The sequence below is a fragment of the Pezoporus flaviventris genome, unplaced genomic scaffold, assembly GCF_033815535.1.
Source record: "Pezoporus flaviventris isolate CSIRO_AGI_PZ_B2104156 unplaced genomic scaffold, CSIRO_AGI_Pfla_v1 ptg000031l, whole genome shotgun sequence".
NCBI classification, from domain to species: Eukaryota; Metazoa; Chordata; class Aves; order Psittaciformes; family Psittacidae; genus Pezoporus; species Pezoporus flaviventris.
This window is the reverse complement of record NW_026892579.1, coordinates 4,448,049-4,468,819: the sequence shown is the minus strand read 5'-3', so window position 1 is coordinate 4,468,819 and position 20,771 is coordinate 4,448,049. Positions and strand designations below refer to the sequence as shown.

At 39.6% G+C, this 20,771-nt stretch overlaps 2 protein-coding genes and 1 long non-coding RNA gene across 3 annotated transcripts; 2 read left to right on the top strand and 1 right to left on the bottom strand.

The window, feature by feature from the left end:
- Window positions 1-3,699: 3,699 nt before the first annotated feature.
- CALHM4 (calcium homeostasis modulator family member 4) lies at window positions 3,700-5,264 on the top strand. The gene is made up of 2 exons (XM_061460073.1): window positions 3,700-4,356; window positions 4,845-5,264. The coding sequence occupies exons 1-2, from the start codon at window positions 3,802-3,804 to the stop codon at window positions 5,247-5,249; spliced, it is 960 nt and encodes a 319-aa protein (XP_061316057.1). The 5' UTR covers window positions 3,700-3,801; the 3' UTR covers window positions 5,250-5,264.
- Window positions 5,265-8,372: 3,108 nt separating this feature from the next.
- On the top strand, window positions 8,373-19,983 carry RWDD1 (RWD domain containing 1). Its single transcript, XM_061460058.1, has 7 exons — window positions 8,373-8,520; window positions 10,205-10,270; window positions 11,470-11,600; window positions 12,621-12,764; window positions 13,766-13,898; window positions 15,712-15,774; window positions 17,545-19,983. The coding sequence occupies exons 1-7, from the start codon at window positions 8,448-8,450 to the stop codon at window positions 17,655-17,657; spliced, it is 723 nt and encodes a 240-aa protein (XP_061316042.1). The 5' UTR covers window positions 8,373-8,447; the 3' UTR covers window positions 17,658-19,983.
- Window positions 13,747-14,620, bottom strand: LOC133272667 (uncharacterized). The gene is made up of 2 exons (XR_009744508.1): window positions 14,056-14,620; window positions 13,747-13,922 (listed from the first exon to the last, which is right to left on the bottom strand). It is a non-coding gene; the product is annotated as an uncharacterized LOC133272667 (long non-coding RNA).
- Window positions 19,984-20,771: the final 788 nt, after the last annotated feature.

Here is a 20,771-nt window from a genome sequence, read left to right as displayed (position 1 = left end):
AGTGTTCAGCATCACTCTGTCTCTTATAGTGGACTGGTTATTATGGGAAAGCTGAAACCTGTAGAGCTAAGCACATGGTACGCTTAGTAGCCCAGAATCTAAGGATTCTTCCAAACATTAATATCCCAGAGTGTAATATAAAGGTCAATAATGCATTAGGTGGCAAATGCCTAAAAAAATGCCTTGAGGCAAAACAAGAATACGCTTTCCACAAAACATGGGTGCCCACATTAGCACAATACAGGATCAGGCTTTTATTTGCTCCCCATCTACAGCTCAACAGATCTTGTGTTAAATATTTCACTCACAGAACATTAAATTTTTTCAAATTGCAAGAAGGTAGGTGATGGGGATTTGAATCTACATGAAAAAACATCATTTGAACATAGGTTTCTCACATCACAAATGAGTGCTTTTACTCAAAGCCCTGTAAGGCTGCTGCTTTAGCCATTTCAGAATAAACCACTGCTATTGCTGCCACCTTGCCTGCAGTGCCCTGCATGGGAAGCATTTCAGCTTGACCTGCTGAAACTTCCTTGGTTAGGTTAGGCATCTCAGGAACTCTTTACAAGAGAGTGGTTTTGGATTTGGGCATCTACTCTCTGGTGAAATTCACTACAGGCACTTCAAATCTCATTGAAATTCGTCTTATAGCACAGCTGAATTCTGAAGCAAAGATGTAAGTTTAAAAAAAAAAAATCAGTAACAGGTTTTTATTCTTCCCTTATCATAAAGCTTATTGATTATTCTATCATCAGTGCTTGTCCTGCTTAAGGAGACAGGAACTTCTCCCTTAACCAGGCCAAGGAGACCATAAAAATGACTTGGAAAGCTGAAGCTAACCTGTGACCCGGCAGAATGCAGGACACGGGCAGTGCTCCCCTATGTTCCCACAGGAAATCTGTACCATGCTTTCTAAGACACAGAGTCAAGCTTGACTTCCATGCAAAATATAACTCAAAATGCAGCTAGAGGAGGCATACAGTGTCAGCCTTCTGAGAGCTAACTCCATGATGAAAAGACTTGTGCAGAACCAGAGAGACCAAAGTTCAGTGTCCTCCTCCAAACTTTATGGGAAGCAACCTTCAGACGGAAAACAGAAGAACACTTCCCTGTTTCTCTGTAACTTCTCCTGGTTATTGGATAACAAAGTCCTTACCGTTTTCTGAGCCAATAAATATCAAAATAAAAAAAAAAAAAAAAAAAAAAAAAGGGGTAACTAAGTGCAACTAGTAGAACTATGTCAGAAAGGCTGGAGAATACAGAGCTTCATGACTCCACATTACTAATAACAACAGAGCTCCTGGAAGAAAGAGATGAGCGAACATGTTTTGACTAGATCAGGTGCAGAAGGGAACTGAAACCAATCTCTTCTTTCTGCCATGGCTGCTTTATTTCAAGAAAAAAGAGGTAAGAGATTAAAACCTGTTTGCCTGTGCATGGGAGTGTATAGGCAAGTGTAATATGCCTTCCAATAGCCATGTTTTAAAAGAAAATGACAAGCCATTCTCAGTTCTTCCCCCCAAAAAATCACTTATTCTCATAAGTGAGGTTCATTGCGGGGAGTTCAAGCTGACACTGTCCTGCAAAATGACAAGCGAAACTATAGCCAAGTTTTGCCCATGTGTCTTATCTGCCTCAGACAACAGGTATAAGCATTTCTTTGCCTCAGAGATGTTCCCTCAGGCAGTGGTATTTTGGATTGCATTCACTCCTAACTCTCCCTGGGCAATGGATACAGGGCTTAAATGTCTACCTCAGGACTCTGGGTTCCTCTGAAAAGGCAAGTACTTCCAGGTCTGATGCACCGCCCAAGCTCTTAACTGGATCCAACCCTGTAATTTTTTCCATAATAGGATGACCCAGCAGGATTATTTACGGCATAGCATGAAAGCAAATGCCAAAGTGAAAATGCAGCAGTACGAAGTTGCTGTATTGATTGTATAAATTGCCTCATTCAACAGCTTCAGGCTGACTATGAATATTTCAGTGTTGTACATCTCTCCAGTTTCACATCTAATGTGTTTCTTGAGTAAACAAGTGATGCTTGGAAAAGCCTTCCTCCCTTATAAACCAAATAAGACATGGGTTCCCAAAGAAAGCTCAGCAGCAATCAGAGATTTTAAAATGAACTGAGGTATAATGGAAGACTCTTAAAAAAAAACACCCTCAAAATAATTCTGTAATGGGTTTATTACACTGAATTTAAAGCTTGATGGGTTTATTACATTGAATTTAAAGGAGGTGGGTTTTTTCTTAACTATAATGCCACCAGTAAATGGAAAAAAAAACCAAAAAAAGTTACTGAAACTCCTGTGAAACTGAAAGAAAATGAAGCTTCCAAATGGCAGTGTTCAGACAGCACCAGGATTTTGTTGTTTTACTACTCTGCCCAAACGATCAACAACAGGTTCCAGAAAAGCTGTGGCAAAGTGATGCTGGATGTTTCAGCATGTTTCTCTATCACTTTTAATATTGTCCAATGGCGTCACATAGTTTTGAAAGCTAATTACTAGCAAGGACCTCTTTCACAGCTTGTGACTGGGGTAACAAGCAGGTGCCCACCCTAACAGCTCACTGGAGGAACAAAGTCTTGGGCAAGATGTGTATAACATGCTATCCATGTGTGTGCCTATCAGCCGTGACAGCATCTCTGCCATACAAATAGACTTCTCAGAACTTTAACACAACTTTTCGCATATTCAGATCAGCCGAGGATATGCAATGTGCAGAACTACTGGACAGTGTGACCGTAAGACAAAGTGCAACCTGGAGAAACTTACCAGGAACAAAACATTTTTAACAAACCTCCGTTTCAGGCTTGTTTTGTGAGAAACGATGAGAGCACAGATTATACATCCCAATATTCAGAAACCATTTCTGGAAATGTTTAACTGAAAAATTTCTATCTACCTCTGTCCACAGAACGGGCCTGACAATACTTAAAGAAAATCTTAAACCTTGTAGTCAAAAGCACACTATATAACCACCAGCTATTATCATGGGCGTGTCTGAAGCTGGTTTTACACTGTATGAACAGCAGATTACACACTGTCAAAAAAAAAACCAACCCAAAACTTCCCGAAGACAACATTCAACCCTGTCAGGAAAAGAGACAAGCTAGCTTCCTGCCACCTACAGGTGGAACACTAAAATCCTCATGGTCTATCAGCTACCTACAGCTCAGGCTCCAGGGTTTGGAAAACAAATTGCCCCAGAACTGACATAAACCAGCACTGGGATTCCAAACTTCGTGAAACTGATGGGATATTTTCTGGTTTTATTTTAAAAGTTTTGGGTTTTATAATCAGTCCACTTAACAAGGCTTTGTTTGGTTGTTTTTTTATGAAGAATACCTGAAAGATCTCTTTTGGGTTTTTTCCCCCTAGTCCCATGCCATGCTTCTGCTAATAGCCACTGATTAACAGCTTGCTAATTAACCCTGAGAAGATAGCTATCAGTTTGGCAGCACTGCATGTCATCCAAAAAGTAGGGAGAATTTATTTAGGTTCAGACAATTAGCAAGGGGCTGGCAGTGCTACCAACTGCCTAAAAGCTGTGTTCCACAATGGCTGAGATAAATAATTTAATCAATTAAAACACCTGATTTGATAACTGTAAGTATATTTAAAGCTAGCAAACAAGCTTGAACAGAAAACTTGTGGGAGGAGAGAGAGAGAATTTTCTGGGAAGTTTCTGAGTGGTGTGTTTGGGCTTTTTTAAGCTGCTGGAGTTTGTTCAGTTCTATTCTGCCATTAACTAGACCTACAAATTTAGACTTGGCTTAGGGTAAGATATAAAATGACTTTCCTTCCAAAATGGTTAATTTTTCTAAAAGGCAAAGAGGTTGTTATTGCTAATGCTATAATTGCAATAGTAACAATTGGTGGGCAGCAGCTTTTCTCTTTTTTTACATTCAGCTGTCCCTGTCATGTTGGGCAGAACCTTATCTATGGGCTGGCTTTCCTTGGAGTTCCTGCACTTATTCTTCTGATTGTTGGCTATGCGCTGAATAACCAGACTTGGAGGCTGGTTACAGGCAAAAGGTCTCTTGAGGGACAGACTAGACCAAACCAATCACTGCAATGCAAACTGGTCTGCTTTGTCTTATGCAGCATCACTGGGAGAGCACTGGTTGCTCCAGTAACCTGGCTGGCAGTCACCCTGATAAATGGTTCTTATTATGTGTGTGCTGTGAGTGAGTATGTCCCTGTGCATTATTATGAAGCTAATCCTAATATTACTGCCAGTGAACGTAGAAGGATACTGGCTGCATTTCCATGCAGTCAGTTAGTTTCTCCAGAGCTGACCCGGGCAAGAGATGAAGTTATTCTCCTACTCCGATACCAGTCACAGGTGAGTAATTCATGTTGCTTCTGTTGTTTGTATCTCTCATGATGAGAACTAGACTTAATCCAGCAGATAAAGTGTTAGAATAAAACAGGATCAGTATCCTCTGGAGTGCCAAATCTGTGTTTCAAAGCCTGCTTTGTTCCTGTAAGTGGAACTGAACTTTAGGCGTCTAAATTACTATGTTTGTTTGTCCTGGTTGTTATCTGCTACTGCAGAATATTTTTTTTTTTCATAGTATCTTGAAAAGTATGATTAAGTAAGACAAATACAAGTTCAAAAGCCAGGGAGGGTATGAAGTTTTTTATTCAAGGGTAAGAAACACATGATTAAGGTGCCTGCAAGAGCTCCACATAAACCAAACTTACCAGGCTTCTGTGTTGTTAACCTTATTCAGAAAAAACAAGTAAAGATCATCTTATGGATTTTCTGATTCTCAGAATTTACCACTGAGTATTTTCAGCTGTAACAGATTCCTTCTTCTTCTTTGTAAGGTGGCTGGCTGGCTTCTGATTGCTGTGGTAGTCATCACTGTCTTCCTGTCTTACTGCCTGGCAAGCTGCTTCTCCCCACTCAGCTTTCTACATTTCAGATACTGGAGCAGCTATGTCCACAATGAGCAGGAGCTCTTTGACGAAGCAACAGACCAGCACTCCAGGCTCTATGCCATGAAGCATGTAAGGAAGTTCTTTGGCTTTGCCCCAGGGAGTGAAAATGTAAAGGAAATCCGTATCCCATCTCTCAAGGAGTGGCAAGCCATTTCTGGACTAGCTTTTCTGAAACGAGTGGATGCAGAGCACTACGACTACAGTCTCCTCCACGACTGGGCACTCAAGGGGTCTGCAAATGGGAAATACTTGAAGACTGATGAAGACCCTGTGATCAGAACACAGGTCTGAGGGCCACACCTCCATGAACACCTTGCAGATAAGCAGGACATCAGCCAGATCTGATACTTTCCAGCGCCTTATTGCATTGCTATGTACAGTATGTGATCAAGTACATCTTGTTAATTTAGTCCTTTAGCACACACTTACAAATACCTTTCCTGATGGTGCCTAACTCCTGTGGGTCTGTTTGTCTAGATTAGGGTGGGCTGTTTAAAGCTGCAGCTCCCCGCCTTCTAATATTTGCACTAAAAGGATGTGTATGTACTAGGAGAGAAACTCATTCCTAAATGCTGCTTCTTTCCTACCATTAAAAAAAAATATATAAATTTTAAAAATTAATAGCTAGGCCCTGATTGAATCCTAGGAGTCAGTCCATTCTGTACAGAACAAAAGCAGTTATTCAGCGTTGTCTTAGTGCCCCCTAGCAGAAATGCCTTATTTTTTCTCTTCTGCATTTTTCTTGTATTGTGTGAATATACTGAGCTAACCAGAAGCAAAGCTTGTGCCTACAGCAACACAGAAGCAGGGGAAGCTTCTGCAATGAAGACTAAGCCTAGATACAGTGTTAAGCGAACTCCCAGTTCTGGTCAGGAGATAAAATGCCCACTAAGAAGCGCAGGATGAAGGAGTGTGACATATATCAGCTGTATGAACGCTTACATGTGGAAAATACAAGTTCAAATGTATTTCAGCTGAAAGCAGTAATAAGGTCAGCCTCCTAATCCTTCTAGATAGACTTGAAAACCTCTTTGGTACTTGTATACTTGCCTACTATACTAATAGCAAATCTGGATGGGATACAAATCTCACTCTCTGTGCAAGGTTTGCTTTGCCTGTGAAAAACTTGCAATGTAGTCACGCTACTGTGATTAAAACCTACTGAATTTAGCGAGAAGGTTTCATGATGTTCTGTTAATTCAGTATGGTATGATGTCATATTACTGCCTCTCATCTTCTTTCTAACTCCCTGTGCAGCTGTTTTGAACTCTAAAGGTGGAGGGGGGAAGGTGGAATCCATACACGGAGTTTTTCCTAATGCTTCCTGTGTTGCCTTGCCATGTGCACGTGTGTGCTACAAAGCCATATGCTAGACTGTATGATGCTATCTGCTGTTAATAAATGACTCAAGTACTCAAGTGCAAAAATAGAATTATTTACTACATCTTAGTAAAAAATGAAGAAGCCAAAGTATGTTAAATTGTAGATCTTGGTAAATGTGTTTAGTCATGAAGAATTAAACTTCTAAACAAAAACAAACACTAGCAATTGCAAATGATGTATGTACTGAATAATGAGAATGATGCATATTTTACATCACTAAAATTGTTACAAATTCCCACATATGTATTTCACGTGAATCCTAAACTTTCACGTATGTGGTGGGTTGATCCTTGCAGTAGAGCAGTTTATATGAACTCCATAGGAAGCAAAGTACCTTGGTTAGTAGACACAATCTCTAAGTTTTAAAATCCTTTGTGATTTTTTTATTCAAAATGGAAGACTGTGTATCTGGAAGACACGCAACTGATTTGTGTATCTGAACATTTGGCAAAAAAAAAACTATGCTGATGTCCAGATGCAAATGACAAATGACTGTCTTTATATGGGTTTGGGTTCTTTTCACTTCTTCCCTTATTTTCCAGGTGCAACATACCTGGATTTTTTTAAATTAAAATTACCCCTATAAAATGGTGCAATATTTTGCAGCTAAGAGTGAGCTGTCAAATTGTTTTAACTACTTTCTAAACAAATTAACTTTCAAATTCAACTTCATATTTTCCAATTTTGTCCCAATTACTATTTTCCCTGTGGCTTTTGTTGCTTTGTTTGGTTTTTTGTTGGTTTTTTTTGTGTGTGTGTGTGTTTGTTTGATTTCACTTAAAATGCTGACTGGAAGTACTGGCTGTTACCTATCATTTTGAAATCAACCTGCCAGCATACAAATAGCCTATCACCCTGTTAGCATATATTAATCTACTAAATAAAGCTGAGTATTGTAGGTGATTTGTTGTATTTCCCTTCACTCCCCTGCTCCCTGAAACATGCCATGGATTGAAAGTGATGGCACTGCTTTCAAAGGAATTTGTGATTACAGAAAAATCAATGAGTTGGTACTGAACAGTCTAACTGTGCCTGCTAAAACCTGAGTCATCTTACCCAAAATCAATTCAGAATTGCGGTCTGCTCACTTGAAGTGAAAATGATTATGTCCATGGTAAAAGTTTTCTGGAAACTCTGGCCTTGCAAAATGCACCTGAGGGAAAAGTGCTGGCCATATGCCCAGGGAACTGATGTACCTTAGAATTACTCTGTGTACCAAGCACCCATCAGCATCTGCTGTTGCTTAACCCTCACAACAGTCTTAAATTCATCCTTGTGGGTAATCTCCAAGTATGGGGGCTCCCACTATTGCTAGCCTTGATGACTTGGGTTCTGCTCAACCACCAACGCTGCTTATGCAGCAGAGACTTCAGAAATCACTGGGAACATTTCCTGGGAATATTTCCTGATTAAAAGCAGGTGTTTTTAACTCCAAGCTGTACCCTCAACTGTTTTTTTTCCCAGCTATGTTGACTTCAAATTTCAGGCTAAAACCACGTTCAGCTGCCTCCATGGCACGCTTACGCTATTTCTAGCGCAACGCTTTTGAATCCCCTTCAGGCTGCTAACCCCTATTAATTTTCTGTGAAACAATGGCAAAGAGCGAAGACCTGCCCGCCAGCAACGCACTTTTTACAGCAGCGCTGAAGCCTGTCTCTTCAGGCGGGAGCCCGCCCACCTCACCTACTGGAACCCCCGCTATTTCCACCAGGCGGCGGAAGCCCAGGGCACCCGTGGCGCAGGCGATGGAGGCAGGATGTTTGGGACACGCCACGTGCAAGCGGGTGAACACATCGAGCCCGCTCTGCCCACAGCTGAACCCAAGCAGCACGTACTGGAATCCGCTGACCAGAGAGAGGTCAACCTAAAAGCGGTAAAGACAACTGCCTAGACCCTCACGACAACCCTTCTCCTTTCACCTCACGCAAACACAACTCAACACCTCCTTCCTTCCTTTCAGCCCAAAGCCATCCACCACCGATCGAGCGGGACGGCGCGGCCAGACATGTCCAGCCGATGGCGGAGAGAAGTGCGCATGCGCGGCACCGGGGGGGCGGGTGTCGTTTCGCGGTGCGGACGGCCTATGGCCGGCGGCGGCAGGCGACGATGACCGACTACAGCGAGGAGCAGCGTAACGAGTTGGAGGCTTTGGAGTCCATCTATCCGGACTCGTTCACGGGTGAGCTGCGGCGGGGCCCGCGCCACGCGGAGCCCGCATGAGGGAGAAGTGGGAGGCCCCGCCGGGCGACAGCCGCTCCGTGCCTGCCTGGGCTACCCCCCTTGGGTGTCCACCGGCTTTTAGCTGCACGGGTCGAGTGGTTTGTGTTTTGGTTTTGCTTGCTTTCCGCTTCCTGTGCCGGTCTGAGCGGCTGCTGTGTGCGGTGCCCGAGGTGTGGCAGCCCGGCATTGGCACCCGTTCCGGTGTGCCGGCGCCGCTGCGGCTGGGGGAAGGATGCTCTTCGGACAAGCCTTTCAAAAGATGCGGCCCTAAGTGGGATTTGGGCTTGTGTGTCGGCCAGTTTCCCTCTCTGGTAGCAGCTTCTCACAGCCGTGACGCACCCGGTGTTTTGGGGTGCTTGGGGATGGTTTTCTCTTTTAAGTGCATTGCCAGTATCTGGCTTGTTCTGTTGCACATCTATGGTAGGACAAAGTCGAGCTCTAATTCCTAGGTGCAGTATGCTTTATTGCTAAAACTTCAAACTGATGGATATGTTTGGTCATTAGGTTTTCAGAGCTTCCTAGTCACTGTCACACAATTAGGAGTATCCACCATGCAAACTAATTCAAAGTGATTTGGGGTGCTCAACATGCAAGAATCTTAACAGTGACAAAATCTGTGTGTTTTTTGTTTCCTTCCTGTACTGTATCCACTGTGCATGAAGTCCCACAGTGTCTTGGTTAGCAATAACTTCATCACACAGATATTTGTCTATTGCTTTAATCTGAAAATCTTTTAGGTTCTTCAGTTTTATCTCAAAGGTATATGATTTGATCTTTGGTAGCTGGGGATGCTGCATCACTGATACTGATGTGGAAATAATATACTTTCATGTAGCCTCTGATGCTTACTCTATGTTACTATTTGTTCACATAATATTCTTATGTCTAAAAGAAGAGGGAGAAAAAATGTGGGACTAGTAGCAGTATATTAGCAATTAGGCAAAACTCAGTTAATACTGAGAGAGCATGTATACTTGAGTGGACGTATGTTGTAACAGTGATACAGAGCAGTCCTTATTTGAGGATGTGATCGGCAACCCACCATTGTGCAGTGAGGTTTCTGGTCTGAAACTTTAGATCACAAGACTTGCACTTTGAGTGTCTCTATAGAGCTGCTTGTTATCTGTCTTCTGGCTGCCTCATTCATGCAATTTCATGTAGTACATTCTTGAAAGGAAGCATTATGTATTCACTCTTTGTTTTAAATATAGAAGTAGGTGCAGGCATACTGTCAAAATAGTCCAGGGTTAAGAGTGCAGTGGATCCTCATCACACATATTATTAGCGCAGTAAAGCAAACTGGCTTGGGAGCTTTCTGCAGACATTGAGTGCACTAACATAGGTCTTTTGATGGTAAGTAAGTAGATTTGCACTTCTTGGAAAATTAAACTTCCAAAAGAGAACTTTCCAAACCAGGAACTTTACGGTATCATTATATGGTATCACTCAAAGAGCTCTCCAAACTCACACCATGTGAAAGATAACTGTTAATTAGAAAGTATTTATTAATAGAGTAAAAAGGCTGTTAACACTTTATCAGGAGCTTCCTTGCTTCATTAGTCCTTCAGAAGTTCAGGTTTAATGATGTGAAGAAGTAGTTGTCTGATTCAAGCAATCTGTCTTTTTTTTTTTTCTTCAAACAGTATTGTCAGAAAATCCAACAACTTTCACGATCACTGTGACATCTGAAGCAGGAGAAAATGGTGAAAGTAAGTTGACCATGTCTTAAATGTCTATAGGAGGGTTTCTGTGTAAGCCTAGTTCTATTGCCAGCAATAGGTATACCTCTGCAAGCACTCAGAAAATGTAGTTCAAGGATTCCAGCAGTCTGTGTTTAGTTTACAGGAAGGTTGTGCTCTCTCACTAGGGCTACTTTCTGACATGCTGAATCTCAAATGTTTTGTAAAGCTTTGTAAAGTGTGGGTTGTCATCATCCGCATAGCAGCTTACAGTCATGTTGTGAGGTGATTGTTGGGGTTTTTTCTTAGCAACTGTATGTATATCAGCTACATTGAATAGTTGAGTCTGTGTCCTGTGAATATGAAGCCCTTAAGGAAAAGTTCCAAAGCGAAGACCCAAAGGTCCCAAGTCCTGGTGTATTTGTTGGGTGTCAGTGGTTGTGTGGGCTCGTTGTAAGCAAGCCTTGCTTCAAGTAAGTTTGCAAGGTGCTGGTCTGTATCAGAAGGAAGAAACTGGTGTCATCTCCTTCAGTTTTAAAGGAGCAGGTTGTGCTCAGAGCAGGTGTCTGTGTTGAAGGGACTGCTGGCTCTCAGAATTGTGAGTCTAAAAGTAAAGGAAGAATACTCCATGATAGTCTGTCAGGATGCATGAAAGGACTTGGTTCTGTTTTGCCTTGTTTCCATGTTATCCTGGCTCTGAGAGTCTTCAGATTGAATGTGTTCTATTTAGGCAGTTCTCTGCTTAATAACTTATGCTGGACGTTGTCCTTGTCATATAGTTTATGTGGAGCCCTGGTTCTCAACACAGAGGTTGATAGTCCAGTCAGGTACACAGAATTTAAAGAATTAATATGTTGAGATTCTCTCTAGATCTCTTATTAGGACTCTTCCTTGTTTTCTCCAGCTTTAAGTGGAATATGAGGGGAGAAAGAAGATTACTGCTTTAGTACTTACCATACCACTGAAGGTTTTCCAGTCTTCAGAAAGACTTTTCAGACATTAATAGCCTGCAATAGCTTTATAAGGGTAAACTTTGTCTTAATTTCTCAGAACTCTTGCATTATGTTTGAATCTGTTCATGTAGCTTTAACATATCTGTAAGAGGATTGTTCCTTTAAGACAGGGGTATTTTATGTTTAAAAACATTTAAGCTGCTAATGCAGTAGCAAAATACACAAAGTTATATAGAGTTATCACCTTAAGAATGTGTTTTTTTTTTTATTTTGTAGCTGTCCAAACAACCCTTAAATTTACCTATAGAGAGAAATACCCTGATGAAACTCCGCTTTATGAAATAGTCTCACAGGAGAATCTTGATGATAATGATGTCACGGACATAATAAAACTACTACAGCAACAGGTAAGGAAAATGGAATATCTCAATCCAGCTTGGCATCATTGAAAACTTTGGCCTGAATTTCTCTACAAATTAGTTGTTTCCTGAGGTATGTGCTATTGATTTGAAACCTGTTCCTTCCTGTAGGGACTAACTTTGAGTTTGGTAAATGACATTATTGAGGTAAATTATTTTAACAGGCTAATATATAGGGCTAATTCAGTGTCTACAGGTGTGATAATGAAATGAAAATTCTCTAAGGTTTTCCTTCTTCTGCAGTTCTAGCTTAAGGTGAATTTGTTTAACTGTGTATATATATATTTGTATTAACAAGCCAGTATAATTTTACTTGGAAAGATTAAAAAATGCTGAATTGGCTCTTGATTCTTTTCAATAACATAATTACTTGGGGGAACTCTTCAGCCTTTGGGATCAGTGAGAGTGCATTGTGAAGGAATGAGAAGGAAACACTTACTTGGTTTCAGTAATCCTTGACAAGTCATCCCTGCATTAAAATTTCCATAGTATGTTCAATAAGCATTCTTTCTTTACGGTTTAATTCTTATGACCTTCCTTCCATCAAGTGATGGTTTTGGTTTTGTTTTTTTTTTTTTTTTCATGGGTAACTGTCCCGCTTCAAAGGGTCATATAATGGGATTAAGGAATAAATAAGCCATTGCAGGAGAGGAGAAGTTCTGAGTGACTGTTGTCTCTTGTGATTTTTGATAATCAAATCTTGAAGCCGTATTCTTACAATGGGCTTTGCCTTATTAGTGGAAAGGTGTTCCAGATGTCTGTAATATGTTTTCAACATATTATAGACAGGTGTTGTTCATTGGTGTTTTACTTCACACCCATTTCAGGGGTAACTTTAACTGGAGTAACTGACCAATTGATTTGAGTTTTACAGCAGGCTTTGAAGGCTGGTGCTGAGTGTCTCAGCTGTGTTATCTGCATTTGCACATCATACTGCTTCCTAAACATGTGTTCAACTGCTGAAGGTTTGAGGTTCTCCTATTTGAAGTTGCCTTCTTTGTGTTGTAGGTAGAAGAAAATTTAGGAATGGTAATGATCTTCACTCTAGTCTCAGCAGTACAGGAGAAATTAAATGAAATAGTGGATCAAATAAAAACACGAAGAGAAGAGGAAAAGAAACAGAAAGAAAGAGAAGCAGAAGAAGAAGAGAAAGTATGTAAAATAATGTTTTCAACTAAAAATTTCCTGCTTTTTTTGAATGTGGGTTTTGATGCAGGAGCAGTTTTCAGTTGCAGTGGGAGGGGAACATCAAAGTTGATATAGTTAAAACTTAAGGACTGAAAGATTCTTTAGTCCACTTAAGTTATTCCTTCTCCCCCATTTTCTAAAGCAGTCTTCTTGGAGATGTACTGAATGTCCACAATTCCTTCTAGCATTACTCTGTAAGGCAGGGGCAGGGATTTTTTGCAAATGAAATCAAAGTTGCTGTTGCCAGTTTTTTGAAGAGGCACAAGGGGATGTGGAGCAATAAAAGCCGGAATATGGCATGCTGCACACAGGCAGCAGGGTCTGAGGAAGTCTCTCTTTCTTGGTAGACTGAGTGGGCAAGGTGGAAGTGGGACCCGTTTGTCTTCCTTACACATGTCTTTTCTACCAGCCACTGTGGAATAATTTTTCCATTCATGGAATGTGCTGTAGTAAGACCAGCTACTGAGTCTTCACTTTCTTCCTCAGAAATAGGTAGAGGGTGGTGGGACTTGGAAAGTTCAGTATTTCTGAAAATGGCAGAAAAATAGCTGGAAAACAAAAATACTCCTTTCTGTCTCAGCAACACAGAAGGGGTAATGTACTTTAATGGAAAGTATTTCGGTGTAAATTGCAGTGAAGAGCTGGTAAGAAATGCTGCTTATGGGTAATCTGTATTAGTAGTATGTTGCTAACTGTGGCACTGTAGGTCCGAAAGTAGTACTTGGGTTTTTTCTGTGAGAATTTCTACCTCAGTACAGCTCTCTGAAGGGAGAGTCCTATGACAAAAACCAACAAGAATGTGTTCTTTGTGTATTCTCAGGGTTAGGATTAATTTCTCAGAATACTTCACAGCAAGCAGTGCTTCTGGAGTGTTGTAATTTAAATAATTAAGAGAATGCTCATCTTCATTCACAGCTTTGCAAATTATGTTTGCAGCCTTGTTTTCTGTTTGGTTTATTTTTCAGCAACGTTTTCATGGCACTCCTGTTACCATTGAGAATTTCCTAAACTGGAAAGCAAAGTTTGATGCAGAACTCCTAGAAATAAAAAGGAAAAAAATGAAAGAAGAGGAACAAGCAGGCAAAAATAAATTAAGCGGTATGATTTTAACTCTTCCTGAAACTGAACTGTCCAGGTAGGACAGAGCCTTGGGTGACATGGTTTAGTGGGAGGTGTCCCTGCCCATGGCAGGTGTGTTGGAACTAGATGATCTTAAGGTCCTTTCCAACCCTAACTATTCTGTGATTCTATGAACTTTTTGTAGTGTTACTGGACTAGAGTGACAAGCCTAGAAGTAACTTTTACATAGAAAGATGGTGGTAGTAAATAAACTCTTAATGTAATATTTTATTCTTGTCCCAGATGTCACATGAAGCCTTTCTGAGAGCTGGGTTTGGGCAAAATAAAAAGTTAATAGATTGAGAATTTCTGCTGGACTCATTACGGTTCCCAAAGCGTGTTTAAGCTGCTTTGGTTCTGTTCCAAACAGAACATACCACTTAGAGCTGCTACTGACAAACGTTGTTCTGGCAGAAATATCTGGTTTTTTTTAAGGAACAGGAAGAATCTGCATCAGTTTAGTGACTTGGCCTTTATTGCACCGAATTGTACAGTGACTGCAGAACTGCAGGTGAATCTAATAGTTAGGGATGCTGTTGCTGGACTGAAGCAACACAGAAGCTTGCTGCTGCATGTGATAAGCTTACGATGGCTCTGATATTTGGAGAATAATATAGCAGTGGTTTCAGGCTTTGTGTTTTGGCTATCACAGTTTGTCCAGCAGAAAGCAAACTCTCTAGCTAGCGGGGAAAATGTGGAGGAAATTATTAGGTAAGAATTAAATCTTGGGCATCCTCCTCCACACTCTCCACAGCTTAGCTTTGGACTAGTTCTCCTGTGATGTTGCATTTACTTTTTAACCTGATGTCCTCATGTTCTGTCACTGTTATCTTTTCTCCTTCCTTCTGAAAACTGAATCTTCTGGCTAATTTTGACTGAAATTTGACAGATGGAATTTATTGGTGGCAAGTTTAATGAAAAGCTGTACAGGGCAGGGGACATGCTGGATTCCCCTTTGAAGGGAATGTGTTTGGGAATCTGCAGAGATGAGAGAGTAGAAATTGGGGTTCTTCCAGTTTTCTTGGTCCTAAAAATATTGTTAGTGTGCTGTGCCTGTTTTCCTCTGTACAAGCCTAGTTTATTGAAACTCCCCTTTACAAAACTAAAACAAGGCTTCTTCTTGGACGCCAAGGGCATAACCCCAGTAGAAGTTAAAGATGTCTTAAAAGTTTTACGATGAACACTAGGCAGTCTGGTTAGCAGAAGACTGCATAAGCAACGCAAATATAGGTGGAAGATGAGTGGTTTATGTGGAAAAAGTCCTGAGCTTTTCTTTCCCTACGTCTAATTGGAAATGCTTTGCCTTGTGTGATGTTTCCTTCACACAGATGTGTGTGTAGGAGCTGGTGTCTTGTTTGTAGATCCAAGTTGTTTGTTGAATGGGGAGGATGTATGGACAAAGATGGAGGCAGCGAATTTCCTTTCCAGTTTCCACAGAGTCTTCCTTGTGGAATCAAGATGAGGACTAAAGCAGTAAGGACTGAGTAGAGGCTGTAGGGCAGTACTCTCTCCAATCCCAATTATTAAAGCCTTAGTAACATTAGAGTGACTAAGAAACTGACCCATTTCACATGTAGGAGGAGAAGCCTTTTGGCATGAAAGAATCCTGGATGAATAGTCAAAATATCAGAATGGGGAATTTACAGAAATGAGCAGCTTAAAAAAAAAGAAGAGACTACTTGTATTGGTTAAGTTGAAAAGCCTAAAATATATGTGCTAACTATTGTTGCCTTAGTTGATAGTTATTTCAGAATTTAACTTGCTTATATAGTATTTTGTCTTTTATTTCTAGGTAAACAGCTGTTTGAAATGGATCACAACCTTGACACTTCTGACATCCAGTTTTTGGAGGAAGGTAAATTTCTGTTTGTTTCCACAACTGAAAGACAGGGGCTTAAAAGAGGTCAAAATTCCTAAGCAAAATCTTTATTTCTGACTTAACATCTTACTTCAGTATCACTTTTACTTTGGAGCAACTCATAAGAAGTAGTTTTGCAGATTGAACAGACATGATTTTAACTTCTTTCAAAAACAAACGAACCATTTTCAAGATGCTAAAATGTATTCATTTGTGGTTTTGAGCTTTAGTTGATCTTATTTCTGTTGCTTCTATTCAGGTGTTTATAGACTGGAAGCAAAATCAAAAATAAGCAAAACAAAATAAAATAAACCACAACCAAACTGTGCTTTTTCTCTTTTTCCTAGTAGCCAGTCTTCTTACCCTAATTCTTAAGCACAGATCTTAAAGTTCTGTCTCCTTCTCTCTGAACCTTCACACCAGTAGTAAACATCTTGCTGGTCAGTTTGCTTCTATGCAACCCAGTTCTTCTTCATGCAGATTTGTCTATTATCTTACTGTGAATATCTGCTCTGGTGCCAGCTGAAAATTTATAAGCCTGTGCCAAAAGATGTTAAACTTGGAAAATCTATTGGAGATAAATAAATCTACTTGCAGTCATGTATTTGTTTAATTTTCTGTACTGAATCTTAGTTATCTTAGTTTAAAAGCCTGATTTTTTTATTTTTTTACTTAAGAGAATTCTTTAATGTAGCTGCATTATCTAATGCAGAAGAGAGTCAAGAATTTTCTGTGCAAGTAGCTTCTTTTTTATTAAAATGTTGTTTATGAACATCAGACCAGTGAGTATAAAGTTGAAATGGCAGTAATGGGGGAGTCGAGTTTCTTTTGGTTAGAAAGCATAACTTAACCTTGTCTTCCTTCAAAACGCATAAAGTGAAGAAGGGTTGTTGATGGAACATTTGGCTGTCACAGGGAGGAGCAGACTTTTATTTGGGTTCTTTGTCCAAACGTCTTGAGGTTAATGTGTTAACTTTCAATCCTGTTGCTATCTGTGATTAAAGCTCCTGTCCTTATTGCTGTTTGCATTTTATCATAAATGCAACAATTTACTAACTGCAATTTAATATTATGGTACAATGTAATAAGTAATACTAATTTTCACGTCTTAAATAGGATAATGTCATTATCTTTTAGATGGAAACGGTTATAAAGGCTCTTTCAAATCCAGTGGAAAAAATAGATACTTACCCAGTGGCCAGAAGATGTCGCTGCTGATGCACATAAATAAAACAGTGGTAGTTCCCAATTTTTATCCTTAGGTTAGCATCATCTCTTTCAGAAGGAAATGTGAAAGCATGCAAAGCTTCACCTTGCTTTTAAAATTGAAATCTGAAAGCAAATGTGTGTATGTAGGCATATAAATGGTGTGCACAGTTTGGTTTTTTTATAAACCCTATGTGTTCTTGTGGCTGATAGTTGCACATGTTCCAGCTGTGAGGTCCTGAGCTCCTACTTTGACAATACCTGGGAGAAAGGACCTCTGCTTCTGGGAATTGTAATTGTTAATTTCATTCTTCCAGTGCATTCTGAGGTCCTGTGTGACATTTCTCTTGTCTGGGTTTTGGTATGGGAAAAAAGCTGTGCTTTAGCTGTAAAGAGATAAAATGTGCTGTTTCCTTTTCTATATCCATTTGATATATAAAAGCCCAAGTAAGTTAATAGTTACTGACATTGCAGTCTGAGTATGAAAAAAACGTGTATTTTGTTGTTAAGGTGCTGTTTTCCTACTTGCATTAAAATAAATTATTTTTCTGTTCTTTGCAGCTGGAAACAGCGTGGAGGTTGATGAATCTTTATTCCAAGAAATGGATGATCTAGAGTTGGAGGATGAAGAGGATGACCCTGACTACAACCCTGTTAATTTAGATAGTGATTAGACTTTTCTGAACTGGCTCTGTCATCAGTATGGACATACGTAAGGAGAGAGGGGCAGGCAGGAAAACCACAGCATCTGTGGATTTAGTAATGTGGATCGGTTTTCTTTTTGTTTACTTTTTTTTCAAAGAAAAAAAATATTTTAAACCCAGAAGAATGGTCTTCTGATGACTCTCATCGTAAATAAATTTATAGTAATATTTCAAATGAGAACTTTGAGGGACATTGACATTTCTGAAAATGCTATCCTATTTTCCTGTATCTTTTCCTTCCCACTTCTGTACTTATCGTTTGAAGAGATTTGACAACAAGCAAGATAGAAAGATGTTATAGCAAGCACTAAACACACGTGCATCTGAAGGCTGAGCAGCTGTTCTGCTGTCTTCCACCCTGGGATATACATGGACAGCTTTGATGAATAAAAAGGGATTGCATACTATGCAGTTATTTTTTTTTTCTTTTTTTTTTTCTTCTGTGAAATTTTATAGAACTTACTTAAGTTCTGGTGCCCTCACCTATCAGCTGTAGCTAGGCAGCAGTAGTCACCGTTTAATAAGACATAGCCTTTAAAGTTTAATGGAAACTGTTTCCATACTACTAAAGTAAAATCTTTTGCCATAGTTGAGAGTAATAGTTTCAAAATGCTTAAGTTTAAAATGCTAACTTTAAGTCTGTAGGGGGGGGGGGGGAACCAGAATGAGATTAAGTCCTCTTATTGAGATTTTTGAACTTGTGCATCAGTGAACTTCATGGTGGGGCGAAATGCCTTAGGAAAGTTGATTTGCTTTTGGTAACAGACTGTGTTAAAATACCCGTTAGTGGAGTGCAGATTATGGTACCAGGATTTATGGGGTGCTTATAGATTTGAATGTAATGGATGTTTTAAAAGCATCTTGTTGTGCTAATCTTTACAGGTTGCCAATGTACAGTGAGGGTACTAAACAATTCAGCAATGTTAACCATCCTACTGAGTTGCTTATGGAGCTACTAGCTTGTTGTTAGACTCCTCCTCCCATCCCACGTCCAAAAAAACCCCCCAAACACTGCGAGAATTGTGTGTTTAAATGCTGTGTTTGAGGCTGCATCAGGTAGAAGGATTACGGCATGGATGAGGGTTTCAGAAGACAGCTTTCCATACAGAGAAGGACCACGCACCTCAATGATTAAACACTGTGCGCTGAATTTAAAATACTGTTTGTAGACTGCCTTAACTATGCCAGCTTCAACCATTGAAGAGGGTTGCACTAAAGTATCACAGTGCTTAGGGGAATAATAAATTTATGAACTTTAATATTTGGGAATTCCATATTCAAAACAAGGAATATTATTCTGGAAATAATGGTGTATAAGATCCTCTGCTCAGATAGCTGGAGAACACCCGTTTCGGATGATCTTCAACATGTTTCAGTAGTCTTTTCTCTTTGTATTCTAGTAGAGAGAAATAAATGTTAAAGTACCCTGTAAATACTTTTATAAATTAACCATGTGCCTTTGTTCCTACTGTCCTCTATTTTATCTTTTTAATTTTGGCTATGAAGAACTCTAGACAAGCATCTAGATTTCAGTGATAATGAATGTTTCAAAGCAATAAGCAGGATCTGTGTTCCAGCAGAGTTACCAAATATATTAAAATGTGAGCTAATGTGGTATTAAATCTGACTTTTCCAAAGATACAGTTGGTTTGAAAGCTTCATAGTGACTACATCCAGCTTCCTGTGTAATTGCTAGAATGCTTTAAAATGCTCTTCAGCACTGAAATTAATTTACTTCTGGTATGTCTCAATTCAGCTGCATAAAAAACATTCAGCTCCCAAGGCTGCTTTCCATTTTCAGCTATGTATGTTTAAAACTGGCATTTTTTTATAAAAAGGGTAAACTGATTCTCTTTATATCTAGACTGAATCCAAGAATGCTGTGTAATCTGTGCAAAATGTGATAATCTGAGAATATTTTTTGAGTGGGTCACGGACAAGAATCATCTATTTATGAAAGAAATTTTCTTGTTAATGGTATTTCTAGATTAATGAGATTTTTCTAGTCTGTTTTCACACTAACATATTTATTGAGTTTCATGCAGAGGATGTATAGCTTAAAACTTAAAATTACGTCAAACAAGTTAAAATCTGAAACTACGTTTTCACTGTTACATCTTGTATTTCAAAGCAGAGGAAATAACGGTTGAAGTGACAAAAAAAGATAAAAATGGGTAAACTCCATTCCTCCAAGTCTTTGGAAAAAGTTTCAATGACTGAATCTGAGCTTCAGATTTGTTTAGCTTTGTTAGCAATTAACATCTGTGAAATAAAAGTGAATTTAACTGAGAGTAAACTTGGCTGTAGTTGCGTGTTTTCGTTTGCTGTAGTGGACTGAGGGTTTTTGGTGGAAGAAGTTTAGGTGAAATATGTAAAGTTTACTCATGCACTTTGGATTAAAGTCAAATTCGTATTAATAAAATTACATTGATAATCTTTGATTGAATTTTAGTAATTCAAAATCATGATGCTGACAACTTTGCTTCTATCTTGCTTTTAACTCCCTGAGTCCAAAGCCTACGCTAGGGAGACTGTTTTGAGTTGCGACACTGCACTATGAGCAGAGCTTAGTTTTTGATCATGCTGAACTTTTGAATAGTCTGTGCCTAAACTCTACTAAATCCAGAGGATGGTGCCCATCATGTCAAGATGCTGTAGGAATACAATGTCAGGCATGCTGCAAAGCCTAGGATTTTACATCCAAATTAAGATTGCATTATGATCTGCTTTAAAAAAAGAAAACCTAAAGGTTATGTGCCTGATTTTGCTTTTTCCTTCCCTTCAGGTCTCTGGTCCCCTTGTGGGAAGTTATATAAGCCTTATGGGCTAAGTTACGTAAGTTATATAAGCACTGGTTATATAAGCCACATACGACAGGGGGGAAGGAGGGAATGGGGGATTGTAGCTTATTTTCTTGGTATGGGAGATGCATAGTTCCAAAAGGAAAGATGATCTGGCTGTATCGTTGAAGGACATGGAAACATTCTTACAGGCTAATCATATGAGATCACCTTTGCCTAATACAAGCAGCTAACTGTGCAATGCATGAAGTAATTCTGTCAAGGAAAAAAGCAAAATGTATCA

Bases quoted from the DNA above. Each gene is read 5' to 3' on its own strand.
- CALHM4 (XM_061460073.1), top strand. From the start codon at position 3,802: ATGACTTTCCTTCCAAAATGGTTAATTTTTCTAAAAGGCAAAGAGGTT. The intron at 4,357-4,844 runs GTGAGTAATTCA...CTTCTTTGTAAG, and splicing joins TACTCCGATACCAGTCACAG to GTGGCTGGCTGGCTTCTGAT.
- RWDD1 (XM_061460058.1), top strand. From the start codon at position 8,448: ATGACCGACTACAGCGAGGAGCAGCGTAACGAGTTGGAGGCTTTGGAG. The intron at 13,899-15,711 runs GTATGATTTTAA...TTTTATTTCTAG, and splicing joins AGGCAAAAATAAATTAAGCG to GTAAACAGCTGTTTGAAATG. The intron at 15,775-17,544 runs GTAAATTTCTGT...TGTTCTTTGCAG, and splicing joins CATCCAGTTTTTGGAGGAAG to CTGGAAACAGCGTGGAGGTT.